Source organism: Stegostoma tigrinum, chromosome 5 (assembly GCF_030684315.1).
Source record: "Stegostoma tigrinum isolate sSteTig4 chromosome 5, sSteTig4.hap1, whole genome shotgun sequence".
NCBI classification, from domain to species: domain Eukaryota; kingdom Metazoa; phylum Chordata; class Chondrichthyes; order Orectolobiformes; family Stegostomatidae; genus Stegostoma; species Stegostoma tigrinum.
Genome location: NC_081358.1, coordinates 72,663,547 through 72,682,417, shown reverse-complemented (window position 1 = coordinate 72,682,417; position 18,871 = coordinate 72,663,547). Strand labels below are relative to the sequence as shown.

At 41.8% G+C, this 18,871-nt stretch overlaps 1 protein-coding gene across 6 annotated transcripts in view; it reads left to right on the top strand.

Moving 5' to 3' along the window:
- spidr (scaffold protein involved in DNA repair) overlaps positions 1-18,871 on the top strand; it is a 252,990-nt gene continuing 234,119 nt past the window's right edge. Inside the window, exons 1-3 of one of the 6 annotated variants that reach the window (XM_048529194.2) lie at positions 1-1,761; positions 12,862-13,029; positions 17,212-17,281. In XM_048529194.2, the coding sequence (XP_048385151.1) occupies positions 1,744-1,761; positions 12,862-13,029; positions 17,212-17,281 (256 nt within the window). In that variant the 5' untranslated portion in view covers positions 1-1,743. Of the gene's footprint in view, positions 1,762-12,861; positions 13,030-17,211; positions 17,282-18,871 lie in introns of those variants that run through there. The other 5 variants (XM_048529193.2, XM_048529190.2, XM_048529192.2 and 2 more) reach the window with 5 other exon arrangements.

Below are 18,871 nucleotides of genomic sequence, written 5' to 3'. Positions count from 1 at the left end.
CTTTTGAAAATTCATTCACAGGATATAGGCATCAATAGCAAGGCTAGCATTAATTCTCATTCTTAACTTCCCAGAGGAAGGTTAAGATTCAATCACACAAGTACACAGGAAATTAAGAAAGGACAGAAGAGGAGATGGATTATAATTTACAAGTTTTGGGAAATTCAGAAGTATTAAAAATCAGTTTATCTGGAGTTATATTTTAACAGAGAGGAGTATCCATTACCCCTGCTACCCTAGTCAAGTAGTAACTTGGAATCCCAGAACTGTAGAAGCAATTCATCCGTCCTGATTTCAGTCATGTGACAAGGCCAGGCATTCAGGTGCCGATTGCCTATTTTAGTGTGCTAATTAGAAGGCTGTTAAACTGAGTATAGTTTTACTCCCCCATTAGGGTTTCCATTGTGAGGTAATAAGATGACAAAAGCTTTAGCATAAGTTAATAATTGATATTTTCCTTTGTCCAGAGATGGATAGAAGCAGGCAGCTTGACTCCAAGATCCTTTGTTTGTTTTAGTTGGAATGTTTGCACAATGTGAGGATTCAGAAGCTTCTGGAAATATGATCAGCCAAAACCTTTTCATTGTCCAGCAAGGGTGTTCTCTTTTTAAGAAGGAGATTTTAAACTCAGGCATAAAGAAGAGTATACAGTTTTCTTTGGAATTTCTCTTCATGCCTTCTAGCTATGACATAAATCATAACAAATAAACTAACTCTTCTCAGAAACAACAGTTTAGATATGCGGTGGGCTATTCCAAAGATTCCAAGTTAACTCATTCAGGCTAACTGCCTTATACAACAAAACTAAAATACCTCACATTTCAAGACTCAGTTGAGGAACAATTGCTTTGCTCAAAGTGTTATCAAACTTTGGAATTCCCTACCTCAAGGATTGGACTTGGAATATATTTAAGGATGAGTTAAATTTTATATCTTTTAGGGAGTGAAGATTTATGGGTGAGAAGAAGTGGTACAAAGGTCACCATCAGATCTGTCCTGCAAGCTGTGTCTGTTGGTAACCATTCAGTAGGTATGAAAGATACAATTTTGTTTCGGGTTATGATTTTGTTACTTTCAGAGTATTAATGTGGCAAAATCCTTGGTCGTGCCTATAGAGCTACCTGAGATTGGAAAGGCCATTCTCTCCAGAGTTAAGGGAAGGACCTTTTTTTAAATTGGTGTTATCACTCGTGCCCTGTGATGGATGGGAATCTGTCAGCATTTGTCCCACCTTGTAATTTGTAAATTTGGATTATTTTGTGGATATTAAGCAGTAAGGGAATGGAATGCTTTGCCTGCAACGGTAGTAGATTCACCAACTTTAAGTACATTTAAGTTGTCATTGGACAAGCATATGGATATAGTACATGGAATAGTGTAGGTTAGATGGGCTTCAGGTTGGTATGACAGTTCGGCACAACATCGAAGGCCGAAGGGCCTGTACTGTGCTGTAATGTTCTATGTTCTATAATACTGCATCGGCAGATTGTAGATGGGGTACATAACGTCTTCTCTGGTTTAGTATCTGAATACCTTGACATTTTGTAACTTTTTTGAGAGCAAAATCATGCTGACTAATACATTGTAGCACTGGCATAATTCAGAGAAATCATGCGGGCTCATAGATTGTAGAGCAACTTTACGCAGCCGTAGTTTTGACTCCGCCCACACTGCTGTCGTAACACAGAGGCCAGTGATGCCGGTTGAAGCCTGTGTTTGGGCCTGAGGGGATCGGGCGGCGGCATGTCCAGCAGCAGGAAGGTATGAGGGTACTTTTTAAGGTGTTAATTGCGCGGTATTTACAACGGCGGGGTGTTAGGCAGACAGAAAATGATAGGCTGTTGATGGGGCATCTTAGAGCCCATCTCCTGTCGCCGGGGAAACAGTGCTATTCTCCATGCTGACTTTTACTGGCTGGTGGGCGGGTCAATTCAGTAGCAGACACTGCTCCTACCTCAAGGAAAGCAGAGGCAAACATGGGAAAAAGAACTGCGGATGCTGTAAATCAGGAACAAAAACAAAGTTGCTGGAAAAACTCAGCAGATCTGGCAGCATCTGTGAAGGAGAAAACGGATCTGGTGACCCTTCCTCAGAACAGAAAATGCAGGGAACACTCGGTCATGTGTAGACGAACAGTTTCCTTGCTGTGTGTGTCAGATTTAGGTTGGTCAACAGGAATAGACATGACAGAAATTTCCAAAGGAACAAAGCAAAGGGAAGAACGGGAACATGTTCACGCAAGGGAACACTGATAGTTTATTTAGTAGTCAAAAGACGATGTTTGAAGTGATGGAATTGATGTATATCTGAAATGGAAGTGCGTATCAAGAAAAATCAGGCCAACACTAAATGTGCAGATTTGCGTCATCAATACAAAAATGAGGGTCACTACCCTATATGTTAATTCATTTTCAGTCCTTCCAAAATTCAGACATGCCCATTCTACAACTAGGATCATAGAATCCCTACAGTGTGGAAACAGGCTCTTCAGCCGAACAAGTCCACATTGACCCTCAGAGCATCCCACCCAGATCCATCCCCCTATAACCCACTAATCCACACATTTCTGAACACTACAGGCATTTTAGCATGGCCAATCCAAGACGGTGGGAGTAAACTAGAGCACCTGGAGGAAACCCACACAGACAGGGGGAGAACGTGCAAACACCACACGGACAGTTGCCCAATCCAGGTCCCTGGCGCTGTGAGGCAGCAGTGCTAGCCACCGTGCCACCCATATAAAAGTGTGATCTACTTTTGAAGTTAGCTCCATCTGTTATAGTGCTATTAAGTCACTTGTGGTGATGTGCGTTATTACCAGTGCTCCATCAACTGAAAGATGCTGATAGATGGTAAACAACAGATGGCTTTCTTGATAAGCTTTCCTGCTCCTAAGATGCTGCTTGGCCTGCAATGTTCATCCAGCTCCACACCTTGTTGTCTTGGCTTCCATGCACACTTCACCTGATGCAATGAAACTTCATAGAGCTGAAATCATTGTTGAGAAATCCCAGTCATGCTCCTCCTTGACTGTAGCCTATGAGGTTTCTGCCTGTTTTGGATCTATTCTGTTACCTAGGACAGGGTACACCCAGAGATGGTGCTGGTGAGGACATTGCTGACCGTTCAATAGTGTCATACATGTTATGCACTTATGGACTTTGCAGAAACTACTGATTTTCGTTGCATTTAAATCTAATGCCTAGGTCAGTTCAGTTATATTCTTATTATTTATAGTGGTTTGATATGATTGAGGACCTGATTGATCATTCCAGAGGACAGATAAGAGTTAAGTGTCAGGCAAATCGTGTTACGGTGGCAGATATGTGGGACAGTGGAACCTGTTGGCAACCCAACAGCTTTGTAATCACTTGTTTTTATTTCTTTTTAATTCAACCTTACCAAATTTCAGTTCACAAATTTCAGTTGTGGAAGTTGAGTATATAATCCATTTTGTAATTCCAGGCCACGAGATTGACTTCCTATGGTTCCCTTATGCCAATCCATTGAATTGAAAATTGCCATCTTTGTTTGTGCTCTGTATTTGTATGATATCTGGTTACGTCTCAGTTTGAAACTTCTGCGGGTCTTAATCTCATCTCCTTACACAGTTACTCCTCTCTTGGTTGTACAATTAATGATCAATTAATAAAAATTTGGATTGTAAACATACTCTGAGTATTTTTGCCCTCAACAGTTATTACGAGTTGTTGTAAAAATTCGTCTCACTACTATTCTTTAGGGGAGGACATCTGCCATCATTTCCTATTCTGACCTACACGTGATCCGAGACCTAAAGCAGTCCGGTTGATTCTTGAGATAATGGGAACTGCAGATGCTGGAGAATCCGAGATAACAAAGTGTGAAGCTGGATGAAGACAGCAGGCCAAGCAGCATCTTAGGTGCTCCTAAGATGCTGCTTGGCCTGCTGTGTTCATCCAGCTTCACACTTTGTTATCCTGGTTGATTCTTAACTGCCTTCTGGTTTGCTTGGCCATATCATTTAGTCATTTGAGGGCAACATGTTCTGTCCTTGCTAGTGATGCCTGATTCCCACATGAAAGAATAAAGAAAAGATGGAGGTAAATTATTTTGATCTAAATACCAGTACAGATTCATGGTTACAAGGTGATCAGAATGGCATTATCAAGCTTAACATGGAATTCAATGTATGATGATTTTCTCATTGGAACTTTTGCTAAGAAATTACTAATTCACCTTACTTCATTATATAATGATCGATATAAGACAACACTTGATAGTGAACTACTCCAATCATAAATGAAAATGTTACTTATAGAAGGCAATTACATAGGTAAAAAGCTTACCTAAGATTAATTAAATAAATTGACTAAAAGGCATGATGGTAAATTTACAGTAAGAAATATTTAAAGCAACAGTTGAAATGTTCAATAAATATACGTTACATTAAAAGTCATAACCTTAACAAGAAAGACTCATCTCATGGCTCACTGAGGAGTTAAAGTTAGTATGAGATTCAAAGGAGAGGCTTACAATGTTGCAAAAATCAAATAGCAAGTCTGAGGATTGGATATGTTTTAGCAATTAGTAAAGAGCAATCAGAAAGTTGATAATAAATAAAGAATGAGTGCAAACTTGTCAAAAATGTAAAAACAGATCATGAGAGCTTTTGTATCAGTGATGCTGGGAACTGCAGATGCTGGAGAATCCAAGATAACAAAGTGTGGAGCTGGATGAACACAGCAGGCCGAGCAGCATCTCAGGAGCACAAAAGCTGACGTTTCAGGCCTAGACCCTTCATCAGAGAGCGGAATGGGGAGAGGGAACTGGAATAAATAGGGAGGGAGGGGGAGGCGGACTGAAGATGAAGAGAAAACAAGATAGGTAGAGAGGAGAGTATAGGTGAGGAGGTAGGGAGGGGATAGGCCAGTCCATGGAAGACGGACAGGTCAAGGAGGTGGGATGAGGTGGTAGGTAGGAAATGGAGGTGCGGCTTGAGGTGGGAGGAAGGGATGGGTGAGTGGAAGAACAGGTTAGGGAAACAGAGACAGGCTGGACTGGGATGCAGTGGGGGGAGGGGACGAGCTGGGCTGGTTTTGTGATGCAGTGGGGGTAGGGGAGATTTTGAAGCTTGTGAAGTCCACATTGATACCATTGGGCTGCAGGGTTCCCAAGCGGAATATGAGTTGCTGTTCCTGCAACCTTCGGGTGGCATCATTGTGGCACCACAGGAGGCCCATGATGGACATGTCGTCTGAGGAATGGGAGGGGGAGTTGAAATGGTTCGCGACTGTGAGGTACAGTTGTTTATTGCGAACCGAGCGAAGGTGTTCTGCAAAGCGGTCCCCAAGCCTCTGCTTTGTTTCCCCAATGTAGAGAAAGCCACACTGGGTGCAGTGGATACAATATACCACATTGGCAGATGTGCAGGTGAACATCTGCTTGATATGGAAGGTCATCTTGGGGCCTGGGATGGGGGTGAGCGAGGAGGTGTGGGGGCAAGTGTAGCACTTCCTGCAGTTGCAGGGGAAGGTGCCGGGTGTGGTGGGGTTGGAGGGGAGTGTGGAGCGGACAAGGGAGTCGCGGAGAGAATGGTCTCTCCGGAAGGCAGACAAAGGTGGGGATGGAAAAATGTCTTGGGTGGTGGGGTCAGATTGTAGATGGTGGAAATGTCGGAGGATGATACGTTGTATCCGGAGGTTGGTGGGGTGGTATGTGAGAACGAGGGGGATCCTCTGGGGGCGGTTGTGGCGGGGGCGGGGTGTGAGGGATGTGTTGCTGGAAATGCGGCAGACGCAGTCAAGGGCGTTCTCGACCACTGTGGGGGGAAAGTTGCGGTCCTTGAAGAACGTGGACATCTGGGATGTGTGGTCTGCCTTCCGGAGAGACCACTCTCTCCGTGACTCCCTTGTCCGCTCCACACTCCCCTCCAACCCCACCACACCCGGCACCTTCCCCTGCAACTGCAGGAAGTGCTACACTTGCCCCCACACCTCCTCCCTCACCCCCATCCCAGGCCTCAAGACGACCTTCCATATCAAGCAGATGTTCATCTGCATAACTGCCAATGCGGTATATTGTATCCATTGCACCCAGTGTGGCTTCCTCTACATTGGAGAAACCAAGCGGAGGCTTGGGGACCGCTTTGCACAACACCTCCACTCGGTTCGCAACAAACAACTGCACCTCCCAGTCGCGAGCCATTTCAACTCCCCTTCCCATTCCTCAGACGCCATGTTCATCATGGGCCTCCTGCAGTGCCACAATGATGCCACCCGAAGGTTGCAGGAACAGCAACTCATATTCCGCTTGGGAACCCTGCAGCCCAATGGTATCAATGTGGACTTCACAAGCTTCAAAATCTCCCCTTCCCCCACTGCATCCGAAAACCAGCCCAGCCCGTCCCCTCCCCACACTGCACCACACAACCAGCCCAGCTCGTCCCCTCCCCCCACTGCATCCCAAAACCAGTCCAGCCTCTGTCTCTGTTTCCCTAACCTGTTCTTCCTCTCACCCATCCCTTCCTCCCACCTCAAGCCGCACCTCCATTTCCTACCTACCACCTCATCCCGCCTCCTTGACCTAGCCGTCTTCCCTGGACTGACCTATCCCCTCCCTACCTCCTCACCTATACTCTCCTCTCTACCTATCTTGTTTTCTCTTTATCTTCGGTCCGCCTCCCCCTCTCTCCCTATTTATTCCAGTTCCCTCTCCCCATTCCCCTCTCTGATGAAGGGTTTAGGCCCGAAACGTCAGCTTTTGTGCTCCTGAGTTGCTGCTTGGCCTGCTGTGCTCATCCAGCTCCACACTTTGTTATCATGAGAGCTTTTGTGTATGAAGCAAGAGAGTAGATAAAGTAAAATGTTCCTTCGAAACAGAATAGTTTGCCTGATAAATCTTTAGCCATCTACAAATGTAAAAGTTATTACTGTAATACAGTTTAATGAGGTCTTATGCTACATAGGAAATGCTAAACATGGAATACTAAAAGCTCTGCTTTAAAGCGAACCCCAATTTCCAACAGAATGAGGTGTTAAACAAATATGGTGTCTCTTCACTGTGAAATACGCTATTTATAATGAGGAATAGATAGTTACATATGGGTTAACATGACTGAGAAAATAAAAGGAATTAATACCAACAGAGGGGGAAAAAGGAGTTTTCGAGAATATTAATGGGCTAAAATCCAATAAATTAATGGCACATGATGACCAAGTGGACAGAGAATTATTCAGTGGACAGAGAATTATTCTGTGTACAACAAGCAGTGTGTGCACAAACAAGGCATTTTAAAGTTGGCAGGTATTGTTAGGTAAGGAACAGAGGGATGAAATGACACCTGCAATTTTATCTTAATGAAATTCTGCTTTGAATTTAGAGTGAATGTGCCTTTTTAATTTTGAAAGTGCTCCAATACTTACTTCTTAGGATATGAAGAATTTACTCAAGACAGGTTTCCTCAGGTCAAAACAAAAAAGAAGCTGAGTTTTTACTTTGTTTTAATTTACTCGTTCGATATGGGTGTCACTGGCTAGGGCTGATGGCTTTCCTGGAAACCACTCTTACTCTAGAAAAAGCCGCATATCTAGCCAGCCGCTCAGTACAGCCGTTACAATGATATCAACCCAGTAATGTTGACCAGCTATGTCCTGCCTGTGAAAAACAGGTTCATCCAACCTATTCAATTAATGCCTGTTGTCAGTCATCAGAAAAGTAATGTAAGGTGTTTTTTTTTAATAAGCACATCAAGCAGCATTTACATATTTACAGCTTGTCATTAGCACTGTGTTGGATTCTGCTGAGACCATTCAGCTTTTGACCTCATTTGAGCCTTCATCCAAATATGGACACAAGCTAAATTCAAGAAGGGACTGTCCTTCCATTAAGGCAGGATTTGACCAAATGGGACATCAAAGACACTTAATAAGACTGAAATCAATGGGAACCAAAGGGCAAACACTGTACTAGCTGGAGTTGTATCTTGCACAAAGGAAGATTGTTTTGCTTGTTGGATGCCAATCATTTCAATCACAGGGCCTTGCTGCAGGATTTCGTCATGTTCTAGACTATCCATTTTGAGCTCCTTCATCAATGATCTTCCCTCCATCACAAGGTCGGAAATGGGATGTTCACTGATGATTGCACAATCTTCAGCACCTTGCACAATGCCTTAGATAATCAAGCAGCCCATGTCCAATTGCAGCAATGATGTAGAAGTGCCAGTGTTGCACTGGGGTGGATAAAGTCAGAAGTCACACGACACAAGCTTTAGGAGCGCTGCTGTTTTGTCAGGTGAAGTGGAGGGAAGCGCACAGACACTGAATTTATAGATGGAGAGATATGTGCAAGATAACGCCAGGTAATTAAGACTTTCAAAAGGTAGTGCAAATGTAGTGAGAGGAGTGTCAACAGGCTTTAATAACAAGTTTTTGCAGGTGATCAAAAGTGTCAAACAGTGCGAGTAAAGTGTGAACAGTTGAATAGCAAGTGAATGGATGACCTGTGAACCGATATATTAAGGCAGAGAAATAATTACAAAAAGTCAAAAATAAGATGGTGCTAGAAACAAACCAAATGGCTGCAATAACTTGATAGGTATGAGAGTCTCATGACGAGTGTCTAACCAAAGTAATAAGTAATTCAAAACAGTTCAAACTAATTAAGGTATAGACTGATGATCGTAAATTATTAAGGTGATTGTGTTAAAACAGAGCAGTAAGGGAGATTTTGCAAACACAGAACAATATGGTGGGGTTACATGTGGCCAGACATGAACTCAAGATCACCGTTGAGGTTGTTTTCATGGATACAGAACTTGGCTAACAGTTTCTGCTCTCAGTTCCGCATTGCTGTGTTCTCAAAGGCTGCCTTGGAGGACACTTATTGAAGATAAGAAGCCGAATGTCCTTTACTACTGAAGTGTTCCCTGACTGGGGGGTAGCACTCCTGCCTGGCCATTGTTCAGTGGAGTCTGTTCATCTGTTGTCGTAACATCTGCATGGTCTTGCTGATATACCATGCCTCAGGTCATCCTTTCCTGCAGCGTATGAGGTAACATTGGCCGAGTCACATGAGTACCCACTGTCTTCGTGGTGAGTGGCGTTCCCATGTATTGTGGCTAGGGATGTGAAGCATAGTGAGGTTATCCATGGGCTTGCAGTATTGTGAAATACTGAGGTGTCCATCCTTGTTGGACATGCATGTATCCAAGAATGAGACTGATTCTAGAGAGTAGTCCATGGTAAGTCTGATGGTGGGATGAAACTTCTTGATATCATTTTGTAGTCGTTTCAGTGATTCTTTGCCATGAGTCCAAAGGAAGAAAATGTTATTGATGATGCATCTGGTGTATACTTTTGTTTGGCGGTCATGTGCAGCGAAGAAGTCTTGCTTGACCTTGTGCATGAACATGTTGGCATATTGGGGTGAAAATTTGGTCCCCATGGCTGTTCTGAATGAAGTGCTGGTTGTCCAAGATGAAGACATTGTGGTCAAGGAAGATCGAGAAGCAGATGAGTTGTAGGATGCCGCCTGGAAACTGGCAGTTGTTGATGTTGAGTACTGTGGTCGTTACAGCGATGCTGTTGTTGTGGGGGTACTGGTGTAGAGTGCTGGAAACTCCATTGTGACAAGGAATTTTCCTCGTTCGACTGGTCCATGGATGGTAAGCTTATGTAAGAGCTTTGTAGTGTTGTGAGAAAAACTGGGGGTTCCTCGTACAATGGTGTGTGTAGCATCACGGACCAGTCGAACCAGGAACATTCCTCTTCACAATAGGCATTTTGACACGCTACACCAGGAACCCCCACAATGATGGCAGCGCTGCAACAGCTTCAATGCTCAACAACTACAAAGGCCAATTTCCAGATGCCATCCTACAACTCATCTGCTTCATCCTTAACCATGTCTTCACCTTCAACAACCAACTTCTCATCCAGACACACAGAGCAGCCATAGGGACGAAATTTCCACCCAACACACCTCCATGTTCATGCACAAGTTCAAGCAAGACCTCTTTGCTGCACATGACCTCTAACCAACGATGTACACCAGATGCATCGACAATAGCTTCGTCCTTTGGACTACTAGCAAAGAATCACTATAACAACTACATAACAATATCACCAAGTTTCATCCCACCATCAGACTTACTATGGATGACCCTTTAGAACCTGTCTCATTCTTAGACACACACATTTCCATCAAGGATGGACATCTCACTATTTCACTCTACCGCAAGCCCATTGATAATCTCACGATGCTTCACTTCTGTAGCTTCCACTTTAAACATGTTGAAGGAGCCTTCACCTATAGAAAAGCCTTGCATATCCACAGGATATGCTCAGACGAGGAGGAATGCGATGGACACCTACAAACGCTGAAAGATCCCCTGATAAGAATGAGATATAATGTTCAACTCATCAGTCGCCAGTTCCAATGTGACACGGTGAACAGTCACAGAAACCTCCTCAGAAGACAGATATGGGACATGACTGAGAGAGTACCCTTTGTTGTCCAGGACCTCCCCAGAGCGGAGAAACTAAGCTTTGTTCTTTGCAGTCTCCAACATGTCATTGATGACAATGAATTTCTCACCAAGGCCATCTCTATGCTTCCATTTTTGGCCTTCAAGCATCTGCCAAATCTCAGAGACCATTATTTGCAGCAAACTACCCAGCCTTCAGGACAACAGCGACCGCAACACCAGACAACCCTGCCACGGCAATCTCGGCAAGACATGCCAGGTGATCAACATGGATATTACCATCACACATGGGAATGCCACTCACCACGAATACAGTGGGTACTCATGTGACTCGGCCAGTGTTGTCTGCCTCATAAGCTGCAGGAAAGGATGCATGAGGCTTGGTACGTTGGCAACTCCATGCAGACACTATGGCAATCGATCACTGCTCAACAACGGCCAGGCGGCAATGTTCTCTCCTAGTCAAGGAACAATTCAGTGGCAAAGGACCTTCTGCCTTTGATCCTCAGGTAAGTGTCCTCCAAGGCAGCCTTTGAGATCATAGCAATGCAGAATTGCCGAGCAGAAACTGTTAGCCAAGTTCTGTATCCATGAAAGCGACCTCAACTGCGATCTTGAGTTCATGTTGCACTAAATGTAACCCCACCACATTGTTCTGTGTTTGCAAAAGCTTCCTTCCTATTGTGATTTGACACTATTACTGTGATAATTTATGGTCACCACTCTATACCTTTAATGAGTTTTTACAGTTTTGGATTATTTGTTATTCTGGTTTGACCCTCGTCATGAGACTCTTCTCCCTATCATGTTATTCCAGCCATTTGGTTTGTTGCTAGCACCATCTTATTTTTAACTTGGAAACATTAAGAACTGCAGATGCTGGAGTCAGCATCTTATTTTTGATTTTTAGTTTTGATTTTTTTGTAATTATCTCTCTGCCTTAATATTTCGGATCATAGGTCACCTCTTCATTTGTTATTTCAACTGTTCACAGTTTACTCACACCATTTGACACTTTTGATCACCTGCAAAGACTTGTTATTAAAGCCTTTTGACACTCCTCTCACACAATTTCTACTACCTTTTGACACTCTTAAGTACCTGGCATTGTCTTGTAATTAGCTGCCCACCTAAAAATTCAGTGTTTGTGTGCTTCCCTGCACTTCACCTGACGAAGGAGCAAAGAAGCGGCACTCTGAAAACTTGTGATTTCAAATAAACCTGTTGGATTATAACCTGGTGTATTGTGATTTCTGACAATTGCAGCAAGTCCTAGATCACAGTCAAACACAGTTGTTAAGTGGCTGGTAACATTTGTATTACATAAATTCCAGACAGTGAACATCTGCAATATGAGTGAATTGAATCAATGTCCTTTGTTTAATGGCATGACCTGAATCCCCTAATATCAGCATCATTGTGGGTATCATTGACCAGAAACTGAACTGGCCTAGGCATATAAATATTATGCTACAAGAGCAGTTCAGAAATTGGGATTTCTGTGGCAAATAACTCCGTCCTGACTCCTCAAAATCTGTTAGTAAAGTGTAGTCCAGGATTGTGATAGATTACTGTGAATTTTCCAGGATGAATGTTGCTCTAGTAGCACTTAAGAAGCTCAAGACTATCCAAGACAAATCAACCTGCTTGATTGACAGCCCAGCAAACACCTTCAGCATTCATGTCCTCCACCACTGATGCACGATGATTTAAGTATGCACCATTTACAGGTCGCACTGCAACTGCTTACCAATGCTCTTTAGACAGCACTTTCCAAATCCATGTTGAAGAACCAGAGCAGCAGATACATGGAACACCAACATCTGACAGTTCACCTTGAAGTCCCTCATGATCCTGAATTAGAAATATAATCACTGTTCCTTTAGTGTCGCTGGGGAAAAATCCTGGAACTTCTTCCTATTGGTTCAATCTACACCAAATGGACTGCCGTGGTTCAGGAAGTTGTTCTGAAGGGCAGATGGGATGGGCAATAAATATTGGCCCAGCCAGAAACACCCACGGTCAATTAAGAAACAATTCAGTGAGAATGGAAATCAAAGTGACATATGATATCTAAATCTAAATTTAGATCTAACCAATCCAGTGAAATAAACCTTGTGTATTTTTGGTTGGATAGTCACACCACTTGATGCTCAGGAATCATGGCATTCTACTTCACAAATGAAAGATTGAAGTTGTTAATGGTGTAGCACCTCTAATTACCATCCAGTTTTTAACCTGTACCTAAGGATAGAAAAATGAAAGTTGGAGAATTCATTTTTAAGATTCATATACCGATTCTATTGTGACACATCTGGTGGGAAAAGTAAATCAAATTGACATGCATAGCATTTATTTGTCTTGATAATCTGATGTATTTGTTTGATTTTCAGCGGAAAAGGACTACTGGAATGGTGCAGAGAATCTTATTTTTGAGTGATGTTCAGGATATGGAGGCAACCTGCAAGAAAGCCAGTAGTCTTGCTAAGAAATTTACACCTTCAGTTGCAAAATCATGGAATCATTGTGGTGAAGGTTTTCAAGAAGTTCCATCAATGGAAGTAAGATAATGTAGCAGTTTCAAATCCATCACATTGTTGCTTATTGAGAAATCAATTTTGCATTCTTTTAGCATAGGTACTGCATGAGGTGAAAGAGAAAATGAGAGAATAATTTGAGGGAACTGTGTTGGCTTTGGGAGAAGTAGGAGCAGTATTTCATGGAGGAATTTAGAGGCAGGTGGTCAACTTTACGATGGGGAAGGGCAACAGGAAGCCACTGTTGGGGCTTTTAGATTCTTAGCTTATTTTACTTTCTTCTGTACTGGCAACATCTGACACCCTAGAAGTAACTAGAGTATTTTTTAACTGCATAGAATTGTTAAATAAATTAAATCTCACATTGAATAACTTTTTCCTTAGCTCTACTCATTTTCTCCAAATTGGTGAACTTGTGCAGGTCCAAATTATATCAGTCTTTTCGATTGAAAGTGGTGAAAATGTTCTGACTCGCATCCCCCACCCTAGAACCACTTATTTTCCTTTGCTTAATTGATGAAGTGAGTGCAACTTGCTATTTGTAAGCCTGATGATGTGAACTTAATTCACCATATTTCAGATTTCTATTCATCTTTCCAGTCTCCATTTGTCCCTTACTATCATGAACTACCGCGCTTTTCTGACTCTCAGATTGTTGCTTTACTGACATCTATACAAGCCCTCTATTCTCCCACAACTACTTAAATCATTATTTTCTGCACTCTTTAGAAGCCCCTTTTCTTTATCCCTTTTGTTTTGTAAACGTTCCATCTGCTCCAATGATACCTTTCTTATCAGAGGTTCCAAAAGATTTTGCTTTTTCCTCAGCCAGTGACTTCACTCTATCTTGATAGCCACAGTTCTTAAATCAAGGCCCGTTCTATTTGGATAAGACTCTTAACGAGGCTCATTCTATTTTTTAATACTTCATTTTTTCCCTTTCCACAATAAAGCTCATATTTCCTTTTGACTTGAGGAATAAGAGCAGAAGTTGGTAGTTATTACCATTCAATAAGGCTAATTTGATTGTGTTCCGAATACCACATTCCCAATTCTCCTGGATAAACTTTGATTTCCTTGCCTAACAAGGATCTACCTCCATCTCAAAAATATTTAATGTCCTTACTTTCTGAGGAGAGAGAGTTCCAAAGTGTGTCAAACTTATGAAAGAAAACAAAATCCTCTCATCTCTGTCCTGAAAGGGTTAACCCCTAATTGTAAAACAAGTTGCCCCAGTTCTGGACTGGGGAAAGAGTAAACACAAGAGTAAATGTCCTTTCCTTGAGCACTTTCCCAAGATTATTCAGCTTACAAAACTCAATAAACTCAAACTTTGCTGTTCTGAAGTTAAGTGAAACCAAGCATAAGTGACTCTGTTCTTGTAAGAGAACTCACTCATTCAGGTATCAACCTCATACACCTTGCACCACCTCCAATTCATTTATGTCCTTCTTTAAGGCGACTAAAACTGCCCTCAGTATTTGAGATATGGTTTCACCAATGCCTTATATAATTAAAGCATAATATTCCTACATTTATATTCAGTTTCAGTCATTACAAGGACTAATATACCATTAGCCTTCCTGATTGTGTGCTGCATCCGCATAACAACGTTTTTTGACTCTTACACAAGAACACCTAGATTCCTCTGCACTTTCGATTTTTGAAGTTGTTTTTATTTAAGTCATACTCCTTTTTTTTATTCTTCCTGCCAAAGTAACCAACTTTATATCTTTCCACATTATACTTTATGTTCCAATTTTTTGACCTATTTAAACTGGTCCACTTCCATGTTATGGCATCTTCACAACATAATTTCATATGTAATTTTGCCAACTGCACATTTACCCTGCGTAACATTAACTCCTCATCTACTTAATTGATATAAATTGGAGAAAGTTGACGGTCCAGTGCAAACGCCTTTTTGCAGTCTGTTTCTGCCAGCCAGCCAACCTTCAACTCATCGTAGTATGTTACCTGCTATAACAACTACTTTGTGCAATAACATCTTATGTGCAATTCTGTCACATGCCTTCTTGACGTCCAAGTACAGTACAGCTACCCTTTCTGTGCACCCAAGAAATTGTTACCTGCTATTTGCATTTCCAACCATGTCTTCCTCTTTTTGGCTTCTAAGGGTATGATTGTTAATGTCATACTTCCATTTGCTTGTTTTCTTTACTGGGCTCTTTTTGAGCTGAAGTGGTACAACATTTGTCTGTTCACCTTTTCCTACACAACTGACCAAGGCCCCAGATGCTCCTTTTATTTTTTCAGATAACAATGGGTTATCTGAACTTCCTCCAATATACTGTACCTGGGTGATGAATATTAGTTATGTAACCACTTTGTTGAATATCTCCATTCTAACCTGACCCAAAACTCCCTGTTATTTGGCAGTTTAGTTCCCTGACCAGCTTTTATTTTGACTTCCTTGCTTTTACCAGATATATTGTTTGAATGAAATGCAGCATGATCTTGAAAAGACATCTTTCACTGGGTCCTTTGAAACTGCTTGACCTTAATATTCACTTTAATAATTTTTTTACCATAAATTAAACTTCTTGGTCTCTCAGCAGGAAATGTGGGATGGAATATTTTGACAGACACATCTTTTGGATTAGAAACCATTCGTGAATACACTGTGCCCAGGGAGTAGTGTGCAAGTGTGCACCACTGACCTTTTTGTTTTCTCCCAAACAAGCCTGATTCCCCTGTTTTAACTTTTATCTTTCATAGAGGTTGTGCCTATTGTTAAAAGACCGTCTTTCAATTTTCAGACTATGCTTTTTTAATATTGCTTCATCTATGAAACCAGACCATCCTTTCCTCTTAAACACTTCACCATTTCTCCTACATTGTAGGCTGCATATCCCAAAAACTGACAGTTTGTATCAAACAACAAGTCGCTTTGATTATTTGTAACAAGAAAGATACTGATCTCGCCAACCAGTCCACGTTTCGAAAACTCAAAACTTAGTATTCAACAATAGATGTGATTCTACAATCGGATATTTTCTGAATATTTGTAGAATTATGCACATGCCCAATTTAGGATTATCAAGTCACATTATTATCAGTCAACAAGGCAAATGGCATGCTTGCCTTCATTGGCTGGGCCATTGAGTTTAAAAAATTGGCAGGTAATGGTGCAGTTTTATAGAATCCTAGTTAGGCCGCATTTGGATTATTGTGTTCAATTCTGGTCATCACACTACCAGAAGAACGTGGTGGCTTTGGAGAGGGTATAGAAAAGATTTACCAGGATGTTGCCTGGTATAGTGGGCATTAGCTATGAGGAGAGATTGGGGAAACTTGGTTTGTTCTTGCTGGAATGTCGGAGGTTGAGGGGCGACCTGCCAGAGGTCTACAAGATTATGAAAGGCACGAACAGACTGGACAGTCAGGAACTTTTTCCCAGAGTGGAAGAGTCATTTACCAGGGGCCATAGGTTTATGGTACGAGGGGCAAGATTTCGAGGTAATGTCCGAGGCAAATGTTTTTACACAGAGGTTGATGGGTGCCTGGAACTCGCTGCCGGAGGAGGTAGTGGAAGCAGATACCATCGTGACTTTTAAAGGCCATTTTGACAAATATATGAATAAAATGGGACTAGAGTGATATGTTCCCCGGAAGGTTAGGGGGTTTAGTTGTGACGGGCAGCATGTCGGTGCAGGCTTGGAGGCCCAAAGGGCCTATTCTTGTGCTGTAATTTTCTTTGTTCTTATTTGCACTGGAAGCAACATGTATTAATGCACGGGGCCCTGTACTCTTTGCGGAAGAAAGAATATATTCACAAATTTTTCACCTGTTTCAGTGCAACAGAATAAGTGACAGCCATTCTCTGGCTCATCTCTCAGGGCGATTATTTGATCGATCAGAGTTGAGCTGCCTGGATTAATATTTAAATGAATCTTTGCAAATGGCTGTTCAATCATCACTGACTGATGTTTTGGTTTTCACCAGAGGCACTAGCCTGTCAATCAAAATCCACTCTCATACAGTCATAATGTTGTTTCCCTTTATGTTGATACTATATCACAAACCCACTATAAAGGGAATCATTTGGCCAAAACAATTTAAACGTTACTTTTCTAATGGCAGTAATTGCATATGCCTGACAATTGTTATGTTTAGTCTTATTCTACGTTGTGTTGCTCAATTTTCTCAGATGTTTCATATTTCGTATAATTTTTGTTTTAACAGGGTAACAAGTCTACTGGAGAAGAGAAAGTGGTTGGACGTAGCCTCACATCTTTACTTCAGTCTGACAGAGGTAGTTTGCCTTGTATTAGGTGTTTGCTGTACACCAGCTTTCTCCTTTTTTGAAGTTGATAGCTATCATTAACAGTTACATTGCTCCAAGGAGCTTTCTAGCTCCCATTTGTAGATGTTTCCATGAATTTGGGCACCAACATTGAATATGCTGTTTAACAGCACAAGGCAGCTAGTAATCTTATTTACCACCTACTATACTCCTCCATGTATTCGTCCATGTTGAGCACGAATTGAGACATTGATGATAGCAAGGCTGCAGAATGTATTCCGAGCCAAAGATTTCAATGCCCATCACTAAGATTGGCTTGATATCACTATTACTTGAGTGAATTAGTCACATTCTGAAGGAACATCTGTCAGGCTGGGCCCTTGATCCAAAATTCTGGAGACACAAGTTCAAATGCTGCTGCTACCATTGGTGAATTTTAAGTTCAATTAATAAATAAAGAATTAAAAGCTAGCCTGAGTAATAGCAGCCATGAAACTACTGGATTGTTGTTAAGCCCCATGCGATTCTCTATTACCATTAAGGGAAAGCAATCTATTCTTACCGAATCTGGTCAACATATGACTGACTATTAGATGCTGTCTGAAATAGCCCCAAGTAAGCCACTCATTTGTTCCAAATCTAACAGTAAAGTCGAAAAAAAGAAATGAGAAGATTGCCTGACATCAGTTAAGGCACTGAAAACAATGGCATATTGTACAAAGTTGACCCTGCTTAAGGTTCTTTCAAAATTAGGAGATTGATTCCACAAACAAACTAAGTAATAGCCTGATATAGTTATACTTCATAGCCAATATTCCAGACTCCTCATACATCAATTCTGGCCTGCTTGCAGCCAGGCGGTAGCAACGTAGTAACACCTACTGTAGTCCTCCATGTTGAGCTCAAGTTGAGACATTGACGATAACAATGCCAAAGAATGAATTTCGAGCAGAAGATTTCAATGCCCATCTCTAAGATTGGCTTGATATCACTGTTACTTGACTGAACAGGTTAATTTCTGAAAGAATATCTGTCAGGCTGGGCCTGTGACAAGTGGTGAGGGAATCCAGAAAAGGCGAAGACCAACTTGACCTTGCCCTAGCCAATTTACAGGTATATGTGATCACCACATAACTTGCAAAGATGAAGTCCCATTTATACACTGAAGATCTTGACAATCACGTTGTGTTGCACAGTAATGATGCTTAATGGGACAGATTCAGAATTTATCTGTTCAAAACAATCATCAGCAGAAGCAGAAATGTCTTCCATCCACAGTCTGTTATCTCATGGCCTAGCATGTGTACTAAGTAGTGAAAGCAACATTTATTTGAAAGAATAAGAACAAATTACTGGACCCAGAAACCCTGGCAGCATCTGTGGAGAGAAAACAGTTAACTAAGTTTACAGTTCTGAAGAAGGGTCACTGGACTGTAAACGTTAACTCGGTTTTCTGTCCACACATGCTGCCAGACCTGTTGACTTTCTCCAGAGATTTGTGTTTTTGCTTTGGGCTTCTAGCATCTGCAGTTCTATGTTTTTTATCATGCACTATAAGGAGCTAAGTGACCCACAGCTAATCAAAGTTCTGCAACTTGC